Below are 12349 nucleotides of genomic sequence, written 5' to 3' on the forward strand. Positions count from 1 at the left end.
ATGAACATGTAGATAGAGATGTGTCAGAACAGCAGAGAGATGGACATGTAGATAGAGATGTGTCAGAACAGCAGAGAGATGGACATGTAGATAGAGATGTGTCAGAACAGCAGAGAGATGAACATGTAGATAGAGATGTGTCAGAACAGCAGAGAGATGAACATGTAGATAGAGATGTGTCAGAACAGCAGAGAGATGGACATGTAGATAGAGATGTGTCAGAACAGCAGAGAGATGGACATGTAGATAGAGATGTGTCAGAACAGCAGAGAGATGGACATGTAGATAGAGATGTGTCAGAACAGCAGAGAGATGGACATTTAGATAGAGATGTGTCAGAACAGCAGAGAAATGGACATTTAGATAGAGATGTGTCAGAACAGCAGAGAGATGGACATTTAGATAGAGATGTGACAGAACAGCAGAGAGATGGACATTTAGATAGAGATGTGTCAGAACAGCAGAGAGATGGACATTTAGATAGAGATGTGTCAGAACAGCAGAGATATGGACATTTAGATAGAGATGTGTCAGAACAGCAGAGAGATGGACATGTAGATAGAGATGTGACAGAACAGCAGAGAGATGGACATTTAGATAGAGATGTGTCAGAACAGCAGAGAAATGAACATGTAGATAGAGACGTGTCAGAACAGCAGAGAGATGGACATGTAGATAGAGATGTGTCAGAACAGCAGAGAGATGGACATGTAGATAGAGATGTGTCAGAACAGCAGAGAAATGGACATTTAGATAGAGATGTGTCAGAACAGCAGAGAGATGAACATGTAGATAGAGATGTGTCAGAACAGCAGAGAGATGAACATGTAGATAGAGACGTGTCAGAACAGCAGAGAGATGGACATGTAGATAGAGATGTGACAGAACAGCAGAGAGATGGACATGAGATGAACATGTAGATAGAGATGTGTCAGAACAGCAGAGAGATGGACATGTAGATAGAGATGTGTCAGAACAGCAGAGAGATGGACATGTAGATAGAGATGTGTCAGAACAGCAGAGAAATGGACATTTAGATAGAGATGTGTCAGAACAGCAGAGAGATGAACATGTAGATAGAGATGTGTCAGAACAGCAGAGAGATGAACATTTAGATAGAGATGTATCAGAACAGCAGAGAGATGGACATGTAGATAGACATATGTCAGAACAGCAGAGAGATGGACACGTAGATAGAGATGTGTCAGAACAGCAGAGAGATGGACACGTAGATAGAGATGTGTCAGAACAGCAGAGAAATGAACATGTAGATAGAGATGTGTCAGAACAGCAGAGAGATGGACATGTAGATAGAGATGTGTCAGAACAGCAGAGAGATGGACACGTAGATAGACATATGTCAGAACAGCAGAGAGATGGACACGTAGATAGAGATGTGTCAGAACAGCAGAGAGATGGACACGTAGATAGAGATGTGTCAGAACAGCAGAGAGATGAACATGTAGATAGAGATGTGTCAGAACAGCAGAGAGATGGACATGTAGATAGAGATGTGTCAGAACAGCAGAGAGATGAACATGTAGATAGAGATGTTTCAGAACAGCAGAGAAATGGACACGTAGACAGAGATGTGTCAGAACAGCAGAGAGATGAACATGTAGATAGAGATGTATCAGAACAGCAGAGAGATGGACATGTAGATAGACATATGTCAGAACAGCAGAGAGATGGAAATGTAGATAGAGATGTGTCAGAACAGCAGAGAGATGGACATTTAGATAGAGATGTGTCAGAACAGCAGAGAGATGGACATGTAGATAGAGATGTATCAGAACAGCAGAGAGATGAACATGTAGATAGAGATGTATCAGAACAGCAGAGAGATGAACATGTAGATAGAGATGTGTCAGAACAGCAGAGAGATGAACATGTAGATAGAGATGTGACAGAACAGCAGAGAGATGGACATGTAGATAGAGATGTGTCAGAACAGCAGAGAGATGGACATTTAGATAGAGATGTGTCAGAACAGCAGAGAGATGGACATTTAGATAGAGATGTGTCAGAACAGCAGAGAGATGAACATGTAGATAGAGATGTATCAGAACAGCAGAGAGATGGACATGTAGATAGAGATGTGTCAGAACAGCAGAGAGATGAACATGTAGATAGAGATGTGTCAGAACAGCAGAGAGATGAACATGTAGATAGAGATGTGTCAGAACAGCAGAGAGATGGACATGTAGATAGAGATGTGTCAGAACAGCAGAGAGATGGACATGTAGATAGAGATGTGTCAGAACAGCAGAGAGATGGACATGTAGATAGAGATGTGTCAGAACAGCAGAGAGATGGACATGTAGATAGAGATGTGTCAGAACAGCAGAGAGATGAACATGTAGATAGAGATGTGTCAGAACAGCAGAGAGATGGACATGTAGATAGAGATGTGTCAGAACAGCAGAGAGATGGACATGTAGATAGAGATGTGTCAGAACAGCAGAGAGATGGACATGTAGATAGAGATGTATCAGAACAGCAGAGAGATGGACATGTAGATAGAGATGTGTCAGAACAGCAGAGAGATGGACATTTAGATAGAGATGTGTCAGAACAGCAGAGAGATGGACATTTAGATAGAGATGTGTCAGAACAGCAGAGAGATGGACATTTAGATAGAGATGTGTCAGAACAGCAGAGAGATGAACATGTAGATAGAGATGTGTCAGAACAGCAGAGAGATGGACATGTAGATAGAGATGTGTCAGAACAGCAGAGAGATGGACATGTAGATAGAGATGTGTCAGAACAGCAGAGAGATGAACATGTAGATAGAGATGTGTCAGAACAGCAGAGAGATGGACATGAGATGAACATGTAGATAGAGATGTGTCAGAACAGCAGAGAGATGAACATGTAGATAGAGATGTGTCAGAACAGCAGAGAGATGGACATGTAGATAGAGATGTGTCAGAACAGCAGAGAGATGGACATGTAGATAGAGATGTGTCAGAACAGCAGAGAGATGAACATGTAGATAGAGATGTGTCAGAACAGCAGAGAGATGAACATGTAGATAGAGATGTGTCAGAACAGCAGAGAGATGAACATGTAGATAGAGATGTGTCAGAACAGCAGAGAGATGAACATGTAGATAGAGATGTGTCAGAACAGCAGAGAGATGAACATGTAGATAGAAATGTGACAGAACAGCAGAGAGATGAACATGTAGATAGAGATGTTTCAGAACAGCAGAGAGATGAACATGTAGATAGAGATGTGACAGAACAGCAGAGAGATGAACATGTAGATAGAGATGTGACAGAACAGCAGAGAGATGAACATGTAGATAGAGATGTGACAGAACAGCAGAGAGATGAACATGTAGATAGAGATGTGACAGAACAGCAGAGAGATGGAGCTTCATTCCGCTCTAAGAAGCATGTCTCCTTTCATTCATTCAGTCTAACACACACACACACACACACACAATATGGTAAAGCTAAACTAAATAAAAGTAAAGCATTTCATTTCCCTCTCTTCTCCATAAACACTTTCCCCACAACCCCGGAGGGCAAGTGTTCCTTCTCTCTACTCCTCCTTTCACTTCATTATCTCGCCTCTCCTCCCTCTCAGTCACCAAGGGCACCGATTCATCCCTCGTTCCTCATCCCTCCTCTCAAAACAACAAGCCTTCCCAGGAGAGTGAGCAGATAGATGGCAACACAGTGACTCGGGTCTGGTTTCAATAATGAACTATTTTCGCATAGAGGAACTATGTCACTGCCTACGTCAGGGGACTCTCCCAACAAATCACGAGGCAGACATGCCAGAACGTCGCGATTCAAAACCTTTGTAGTGATTTTAGTTAAGGTAGTTGATGCAAACCAACCATTTACGAAATGCAGTCATCAAAAATAACCTTTGTGATCTCCATCCTGCTAGCTACTATTTAGTATTTTATTCAAGCTGATAAAGTAGTGACGTAGGCAGTGACATAGTGCCTCTATGACAACAGAGTTTATCATTAAAACCAGACCCTAGTCACTGTGTTGCTCTCTCCTTCCTCTCTCTCTCTGATCTCCTACCACTCCCTATTTCTCTCTCTCCCTTCTCTTTTTCTCTCTTTCCTGTGTTTGTCTTCTGGCTATGAACAGGTAGAATGGGAACCGCACAGTGAGACTTACTTTCAGAAAGCAGGCTACAATCAGACAGGTTACAGTCAGGCATTGCTCTGTTACAGTCAGACAGGCTGCAGTCAGGCATTGCTCTGTTACAGTCAGACAGGCTACAGTCAGACAGGCTACAGTCAGACAGGCTACAGTCAGATGTTGCTCTGTTACAGTCAGACAGGCTACAGTCAGACAGGCTACAGTCAGATGTTGCTCTGTTACAGTCAGACAGGCTACAGTCAGACATTGCTCTGTTACAGTCAGACAGGCTACAGTCAGACAGGCTACAGTCAGATGTTGCTCTGTTACAGTCAGACAGGCTACAGTCAGATGTTGCTCTGTTACAGTCAGACAGGCTACAGTCAGACAGGCTACAGTCAGATGTTGCTCTGTTACAGTCAGACAGGCTACAGTCAGATGTTGCTCTGTTACAGTCAGACAGGCAACAGTCAGACAGGCTACAGTCAGACATGTTCAGTTCAGAAAACAAAAACAACACATATTCCCCCAAATGCCTGTTACTAAAAGCCTCAGGGCAACCACCAATAAGTGGACAGGAGAGAGTGTAACGTATAATACCACACACATTTGTTCCAGCCCAGCACTAACCCATCTGATTCAACTAGTGCAGAGCGGCGTAGATCAGTGCAGTAGTTATGGTGGTCCTGTAGGTTGAGAGTAGAAAGTAAACCATCTCTTACCCCTAGAATACGCTCACTTCCTGTGACCTGTGTGAGGACAGACATTTTTTGAGAAAAGTCCTATAGATATAGAAGCATCCACTAAGGTACAGTATAACATCTACAGGGCTAAAAATATGAAGGTGTTGTGGAGGTCTATACCAATGATTAATATATACACTAGAAGACTGATAGGGGGTGCTGTGTTGAAGCCTCCATCTTGGCTCTCCCAAACCATCAGGAAAAATATTCTGGAAGCTATAGAAATGCATGTATTAATGTCTACATTTGTTTTTGTCACAAATATTCTCCACTACCTTACCAAAAGTATGTGGACACCTGCTTGTCGAACATCTCATTCCAAAATCATGGGCATTAATATGGAGTCGTCGTCGTCGTCCCCCCTGCTGCTATATAATAGCCTCCACTCTTCTGGGAAGGCTTTCCACTAAATGTTGGAACATTGCTGCGGGGACTTGCGTCCATTCAGCCATAAGAGCGTTAGTGAGATCGCGCACTGATGGGGCGATTAGGCCTGGCAGTGTGTCAGTGTTCGCAGTCGGTGTTCCGGTGTTCCAATTCATCCCAAAGGTGTTCGATGGGGTTGAGATCAGGGCTCTGTTCAGGTCAGTCAAGTTCTTCCACACCGATCTCGAAAAACCATTTTTGTATGGACTTCTCTTTGTACATGGGAGCATTGTCATGCTGAAACAGGAAAGGTCCTTCCTCAAACTGTTGCCACAAAGTTGAAAGCATTAAGATTTCCCTTCACGTGGCTTCCAGAGGCAGTTTGGAACTCGGTAGTGAGTGTTGCTTCCAGAGGCAGTTTGGAACTCGGTAGTGAGTGTTGCTTCCAGAGGCAGTTTGGAACTCGGTAGTGAGTGTTGCTTCCAGAGGGAGTTTGGAACTCGGTAGAGAGTGTTGCTTCCAGAGGGAGTTTGGAACTCGGTAGAGAGTGTTGCTTCCAGAGGCAGTTTGGAACTCGGTAGAGAGTGTTGCTTCCAGAGGCAGTTTGGAACTCGGTAGAGAGTGTTGCTTCCAGAGGCAGTTTGGAACTCGGTAGAGAGTTTTGCTTCCAGAGGCAGTTTGGAACTCGGTAGTGAGTGTTGCTTCCAGAGGCAGTTTGGAACTCGGTAGAGAGTGTCGCTTCCAGAGGCAGTTTGGAACTCGGTATTGTGAGTGTTGCTTCCAGAGGCAGTTTGGAACTCGGTAGAGAGTTTTGCTTCCAGAGGCAGTTTGGAACTCGGTAGTGAGTGTTGCTTCCAGAGGCAGTTTGGAACTCGGTAGAGAGTTTTGCTTCCAGAGGCAGTTTGGAACTCGGTAGTGAGTTTTGCTTCCAGAGGCAGTTTGGAACTCGGTAGAGAGTGTTGCTTCCAGAGGCAGTTTGGAACTCGGTAGAGAGTGTTGCTTCCAGAGGCAGTTTGGAACTCGGTAGAGAGTTTTGCTTCCAGAGGCAGTTTGGAACTCGGTAGAGAGTTTTGCTTCCAGAGGCAGTTTGGAACTCGGTAGAGAGTTTTGCTTCCAGAGGCAGTTTGGAACTCGGTAGAGAGTTTTGCTTCCAGAGGCAGTTTGGAACTCGGTAGAGAGTTTTGCTTCCAGAGGCAGTTTGGAACTCGGTAGAGAGTTTTGCTTCCAGAGGCAGTTTGGAACTCGGTAGTGAGTGTTGCTTCCAGAGGCAGTTTGGAACTCGGTAGTGAGTGTTGCTTCCAGAGGCAGTTTGGAACTCGGTAGAGAGTGTTGCTTCCAGAGGCAGTTTGGAACTCGGTATTGTGAGTGTTGCTTCCAGAGGCAGTTTGGAACTCGGTAGAGAGTTTTGCTTCCAGAGGCAGTTTGGAACTCGGTAGTGAGTGTTGCTTCCAGAGGGAGTTTGGAACTGGTAGAGAGTTTTGCTTCCAGACAGTTTGGAACTCGGTAGAGAGTTTTGCTTCCAGAGGCAGTTTGGAACTCGGTAGAGAGTTTTGCTTCAGAGGCAGTTTGGAACTCGGTAGAGAGTTTTGCTTCCAGAGGCAGTTTGGAACTCGGTAGAGAGTGTTGCTTCAGAGGGAGTTTGGAACTCGGTAGAGAGTGTTGCTTCCAGAGGCAGTTTGGAACTCGGTAGTGAGTGTTGCTTCCAGAGGCAGTTTGGAACTCGGTAGTGAGTGTTGCTTCCAGAGGCAGTTTGGAACTCGGTAGTGAGTGTTGCTTCCAGAGGCAGTTTGGAACTCGGTAGAGAGTGTTGCTTCCAGAGGGAGTTTGGAACTCGGTAGAGAGTGTTGCTTCCAGAGGGAGTTTGGAACTCGGTAGAGAGTGTTGCTTCCAGAGGGAGTTTGGAACTCGGTAGAGAGTGTTGCTTCCAGAGGCAGTTTGGAACTCGGTAGTGAGTGTTGCTTCCAGAGGCAGTTTGGAACTCGGTAGAGAGTGTTGCTTCCAGAGGCAGTTTGGAACTCGGTAGTGAGTGTTGCTTCCAGAGGCAGTTTGGAACTCGGTAGTGAGTGTTGCTTCCAGAGGCAGTTTGGAACTCGGTAGAGAGTGTTGCTTCCAGAGGGAGTTTGGAACTCGGTAGAGAGTGTTGCTTCCAGAGGCAGTTTGGAACTCGGTAGTGAGTGTTGCAACCGAGGACAGTGCACTTCAGTGGTCCCGTTCTGTGTGGTCTAACACTTCGCGGCTGAGCGATTGTTGCTTCATTTCACAATAACATCACTTACACTTGATTGGGGCAGCTCTAGCAGGGCATATGTTTGGAGAGAGAGAGAGAGAGAGACACTCAGTGAGCATAGCCTTGCTATTGAGAAAGGCTGCCGCAGTCAGACATGGCTCTCAAGAGAAGACAGACTATGTGCTCACTCTCTAGTCCTTGTTACTGCCTCTCATATTCTGTGGGCACTGTTTTCTATGTACTCATTATCTATCTTCCAGATAATGAGGCCACAAATTGTATGAACTGACTAGTTGGAAAGGTGGCATCCTATGATGGTGCCACTTTGCAGATCACTGAGCTCTTCAGTAAGGCCACTCTACTGCCAGTGTTTGTATATGGAGATTGCATGGCTGTGTGCTTGGTTTTATACACCTGTCAGCAACGGGTGTGGCTGAAATAGCCGAATCCACTAATTTGAAGGGGTGTCCATATACTTGTGTGTATAAATAGTGTATTACAGACACCTAATGCATACTTTTAAGTTATATTATGTGAGCTAAACATAAAAATTTAAATATAGATTTTTGTAAATTCTAATGTTAAGTGAATTTTGTCCTTGAAACATTGAATTGAAGAATTCCATTAATTCCTATGGAGAACTGCTCCTTCTGGGGAATGCCAATATGGCCGACCGGTGGCTTCAGAGCCTCTCACTGGTGGCCAATACACAGCATTAGCAATCTAGGGTTTATATATATCATTGGTCTATACAGTGGTGGTCTTTCAGTAACCAATGAGAATGCCTTGATAGATATAGATTGTGAAACCAAACCAGAGCATGTGACCCTACATCAAAATGACTCTTGCTCATCTGTTTGTTGTGTTTGGCCCAAGTAAAGCAATCTGTATAATAATAATAATATATGCCATTTAGCTGACGCTTTTATCCAAAGCGACTTACAGTCATGTGTTGTTACAGTCATGTGTGCATACATTCGATTGGCCCAAGTACCCTGGCGTTACAAGCTCCAATCTCTACCAACTGCCAACAGAAGGACACACACACACACACACACACACACACACACACACACACACACACACACACACACACACACACACACACACACACACACACACACACACACACACACACACACACACACACACACACACACACACCTGTGAGGCAGAGCAATGCATGTCTGCCACCACCATTTCCTGTTCCAGATGCTGCATATAGAGACAGAGAGAAAAAGAAAGAATGAGATAAAGAGAGAGAGAGACTCAGTGAGCATAGCCTTGCTATTGAGAGAGGCCACTGTAGGCAGACCTGCCTCTCAAGAGAAGACAGGCTATGTGCTCACTGCCCACAAAATGAGATGGAAACTGAGCTGCACTTCCTAACCTCCTGCCAAATATATGACAATATTTGAGACACATATTTCCCACAGATTACACAGACCCACAGATTACACAGACCCACAAAGAATTCAAAAACAAGCCCAATTTTGATAAACTCCCATATCTACTTGGTGAAATACCACAATGTGCCATCACAGCAGCACAATTTGTGACCTGTTGCCACAAGAAAAGGGAACGAACAAACACCATTGTAAATACAACCCATATGTATTGTTAATGTATTTCCCTTATGTACATCGTTACGACACTGTTTTTACACATAATATGACATTTGAAATGTCTTTATTCCTTTGGAACGTTTGTGAGTGTAATGTTTACTGTTGTTTAATTTTTATTATTAATTTATCTGTCCTTCTCTCTAACCCCCTTTACTGCCTCCCTCTGTCTTTCTCACCAAACCCCCTTTACTGCCTCCCTCTGTCCTTCTCTCTAACCCCCTTTACTGCCTCTCTCTGTCCTTCTCTCTAACCCCCTTTACTGCCTCCCTCTGTCCTTCTCTCTAACCCCCTTTACTGCCTCCCTCTGTCCTTCTCTCTAACCCCCTTTACTGCCTCCCTCTGTCCTTCTCTCTAACCCCCTTTACTGCCTCCCTCTGTCCTTCTCTCTAACCCCCTTTACTGCCTCCCTCTGTCCTTCTCTCTAACCCCCTTTACTGCCTCCCTCTGTCCTTCTCTCTAACCCCCTTTTACTGCCTCCCTCTGTTCTTCTCTCTAACCCCCTTTACTGCCTCCCTATGTCCTTCTCTCTAACCCCCTTTTACTGCCTCCCTCTGTCCTTCTCTCTAACCCCCTTTTACTGCCTCCCTCTGTACTTCTCTCTAACCCATTTTACTGCCTCCCTCTAACCCCTTTACTGCCTCCCTCTAACCCCTTTACTGCCTCCCTCTAACCCCTTTACTGCCTCCCTCTAACCCCTTTACTGCCTCCCTCTAACCCCTTTACTGCCTCCCTCTGTCCTTCTCTCTAACCCCCTTTTACTGCCTCCCTCTGTTCTTCTCTCTAACCCCCTTTACTGCCTCCCTATGTCCTTCTCTCTAACCCCCTTTTACTGCCTCCCTCTGTCCTTCTCTCTAACCCCTTTTACTGCCTCCCTCTGTCCTTCTCTCTAACCCCTTTTACTGCCACCCTCTGTCCTTCTCTCTAACCCCCTTTACTGCCTCCCTCTAACCCCTTTTACTGCCTCCCTCTGTCCTTCTCTCTAACCCATTTTTACTGCCTCCCTCTGTCCTTCTCTCTAACCCCCTTTACTGCCTCCCTCTGTCCTTCTCTCTAACCCCCTTTACTGCCTCCCTCTGTCCTTCTCTCTAACCCCCTTTACTAGCCTCTCTAACTCTGTGGGCACTGTGTTCTATGTACTCTCTCTCTCTCTCTCTGAGTAACTTCACTGTCTGACTGCGTAATCAGCGCAGCACTGGCATGAAGGTGTGATGTGTGTGTACGTGCAGCCCTGTCATCGAACACAATGCTGAAAGTGTAGCCATAGTAGATTATAAGTGTCATTGTGCATAATGCATTTCTCACATCTATTAACAGTAGCATCAGCAGCCTACATTAATGGTGGTGCAACTCTCCAGACACACACCGTGGTCTCCAGTGCCCAAACCAACCACGACCCATCACAACACCTGCAAACAAACAGCATGCAAGCCAACTCTTCTCCCACCACCTGTGACCTACAGCGCCAATAGGCCAAAGTGACAGATTCACCAGGATCAACTTGCAGTGCGACATGATTTGAAAGTCTTTCTAAATATCTACCGTTTCTTTCTATATTTAGAACAGAGCATGCTTGGATCTAAACCGAAAACAAAAGGTTGCGCTTGGCCTGTCAACGACGGAAATTGGTTTAACCGTCACTAACCACAAGAGTCCTAAACTGATTTTCCATCTCATCGTGACAATGCAGTCTACTGTATAAATCAATATAACATTTCAAACCATTTTAATTGTTGCTTTGTATTTGCAATACATCCTACACTAGCTTTGTGCATTAAGCATATTTCACCGTTAATTTTGTTTTCAAATTAAAGGTTGTCTAGTTAAATAAAGGTTAAATATATTAAATATGTTTTTTAAATAATAATTTGCAAATGAGAAATGAAATGCAATAGCCGTCCATTTAAAAAAAAAATAAAAGTTCCAATAAATTATATTAGACTACAAAATAGTAAATTACGCTTCAAGTTAAACAAAGAAAAGCAGAAACCGTAATGTATCTCTTCTCACCTGAGATGCGCAACGAATCAGTGAACACACGATGGAAAGTTTTCCCGTGCCGCGGAGGACTGTAGGCATTTTTGGTCACTGGTCCTCTCCATCCGTTCATCTCACAGAAGACGCACCACCGTGCAAGCACAAATCGGTACAAATGCCAAACATCCCCGTTCTACCGCCAGAGAGCGAACAGCGTCACCAGCTCAACTGGAGAGAGTCACGGATTCGGTGTCGTCTTGGGAGTGAACGAGCGTGCGTGCTCTGTGCGTGGGCTGTGCGTGGGCGTACCAGAGGATTCGCATGACAGAGCTCCGCGCTAGAAAACATGGCATACACATATGTTCAGGCATGAAGTTCAAACATAGGCGAGGAGCGCTGTTATATCAGCCACTGACTAGCCTGCTGACCAGGCTGCCCCTACACACCGACATCAATGACCCACACGCACAAACGGAAACAATCTCGCGCACACTCCTCCTTATGCGTTTTTGAATGGTAGCACAGCGTAGTGCACAATTCACTGTGCACTCAATGTACAATCTCTACAGAAGTGACTTTCTGTTCAATTGTTGTTTCGCGCTCTTCGCATCCTGCCAGTAAATGCGCATGTCATCATTAGCGCTAAATGCACTCTGCTGGAGTCGCTGTCTGCAACACTGAGAGGCGGCACCGCGGGTCTGTGTTGTGTGGAGTTTGTGTTGTTCTAATGAAATATGACTCATGTTCGTGCCCTAGATCCCGCTGGCAGAAAAAAATAGAGAGAGAGGGATGGGTGGAGAGAGATGGACAGAGGTGAAAGGAGGATCGGGTTTAAATGGAGATGGATTAACAACAGCAGAGACCAAATAGATTTAAAGCAACCCTTAACAAGGAAGGTGACACAAATCCCCAGGACCGCCCTATTGCTCCTCTGAGACATAGAGAAAAATGGGAAATGTGGTCGTTTTTCACAAGTTTTATCTCCAAGGAGAAGTGGAGGGCATACACAAATAATAAGGGGGCATAAGAAGAATGCGTTTATTTACGTGGTAATCACATTAATAAAGTTGACTCGGAACTGACAGGCAACAAACGTCACAAAAGGAGATGCAAATCGTTCATTACGTCATCATCATTGAGGCCTTATATTTGGCTCTGCAACCTAAACTAGTCAGTATGCGGCTATCTGGGAGATAAAGCGTTTGAGTACCTCAGCCGCTTATTTAAAAGGTGAAATAATACCCCAGTCCAAGTGAAGGGTTAAACACACAACCCCAGTCCAAGTGAAGGGTTAAACACACA

At 44.8% G+C, this 12349-nt stretch overlaps 1 protein-coding gene across 1 annotated transcript in view; it reads right to left on the bottom strand.

Moving 5' to 3' along the window:
- LOC127915011 (AF4/FMR2 family member 1-like) overlaps positions 1 to 11726 on the bottom strand; it is a 37408-nt gene extending 25682 nt beyond the window's left edge. Inside the window, exon 1 of the mRNA XM_052493201.1 lies at positions 11081 to 11726. Coding sequence (XP_052349161.1) covers positions 11081 to 11149 — 69 coding nt within the window. The 5' untranslated portion in view covers positions 11150 to 11726. The remainder of the gene's footprint in view (positions 1 to 11080) is intronic.
- Between the last annotated feature and the right edge of the window lie 623 nt (positions 11727 to 12349).

Source organism: Oncorhynchus keta, chromosome 34 (genome assembly GCF_023373465.1).
Source record: "Oncorhynchus keta strain PuntledgeMale-10-30-2019 chromosome 34, Oket_V2, whole genome shotgun sequence".
NCBI classification, from domain to species: domain Eukaryota; kingdom Metazoa; phylum Chordata; class Actinopteri; order Salmoniformes; family Salmonidae; genus Oncorhynchus; species Oncorhynchus keta.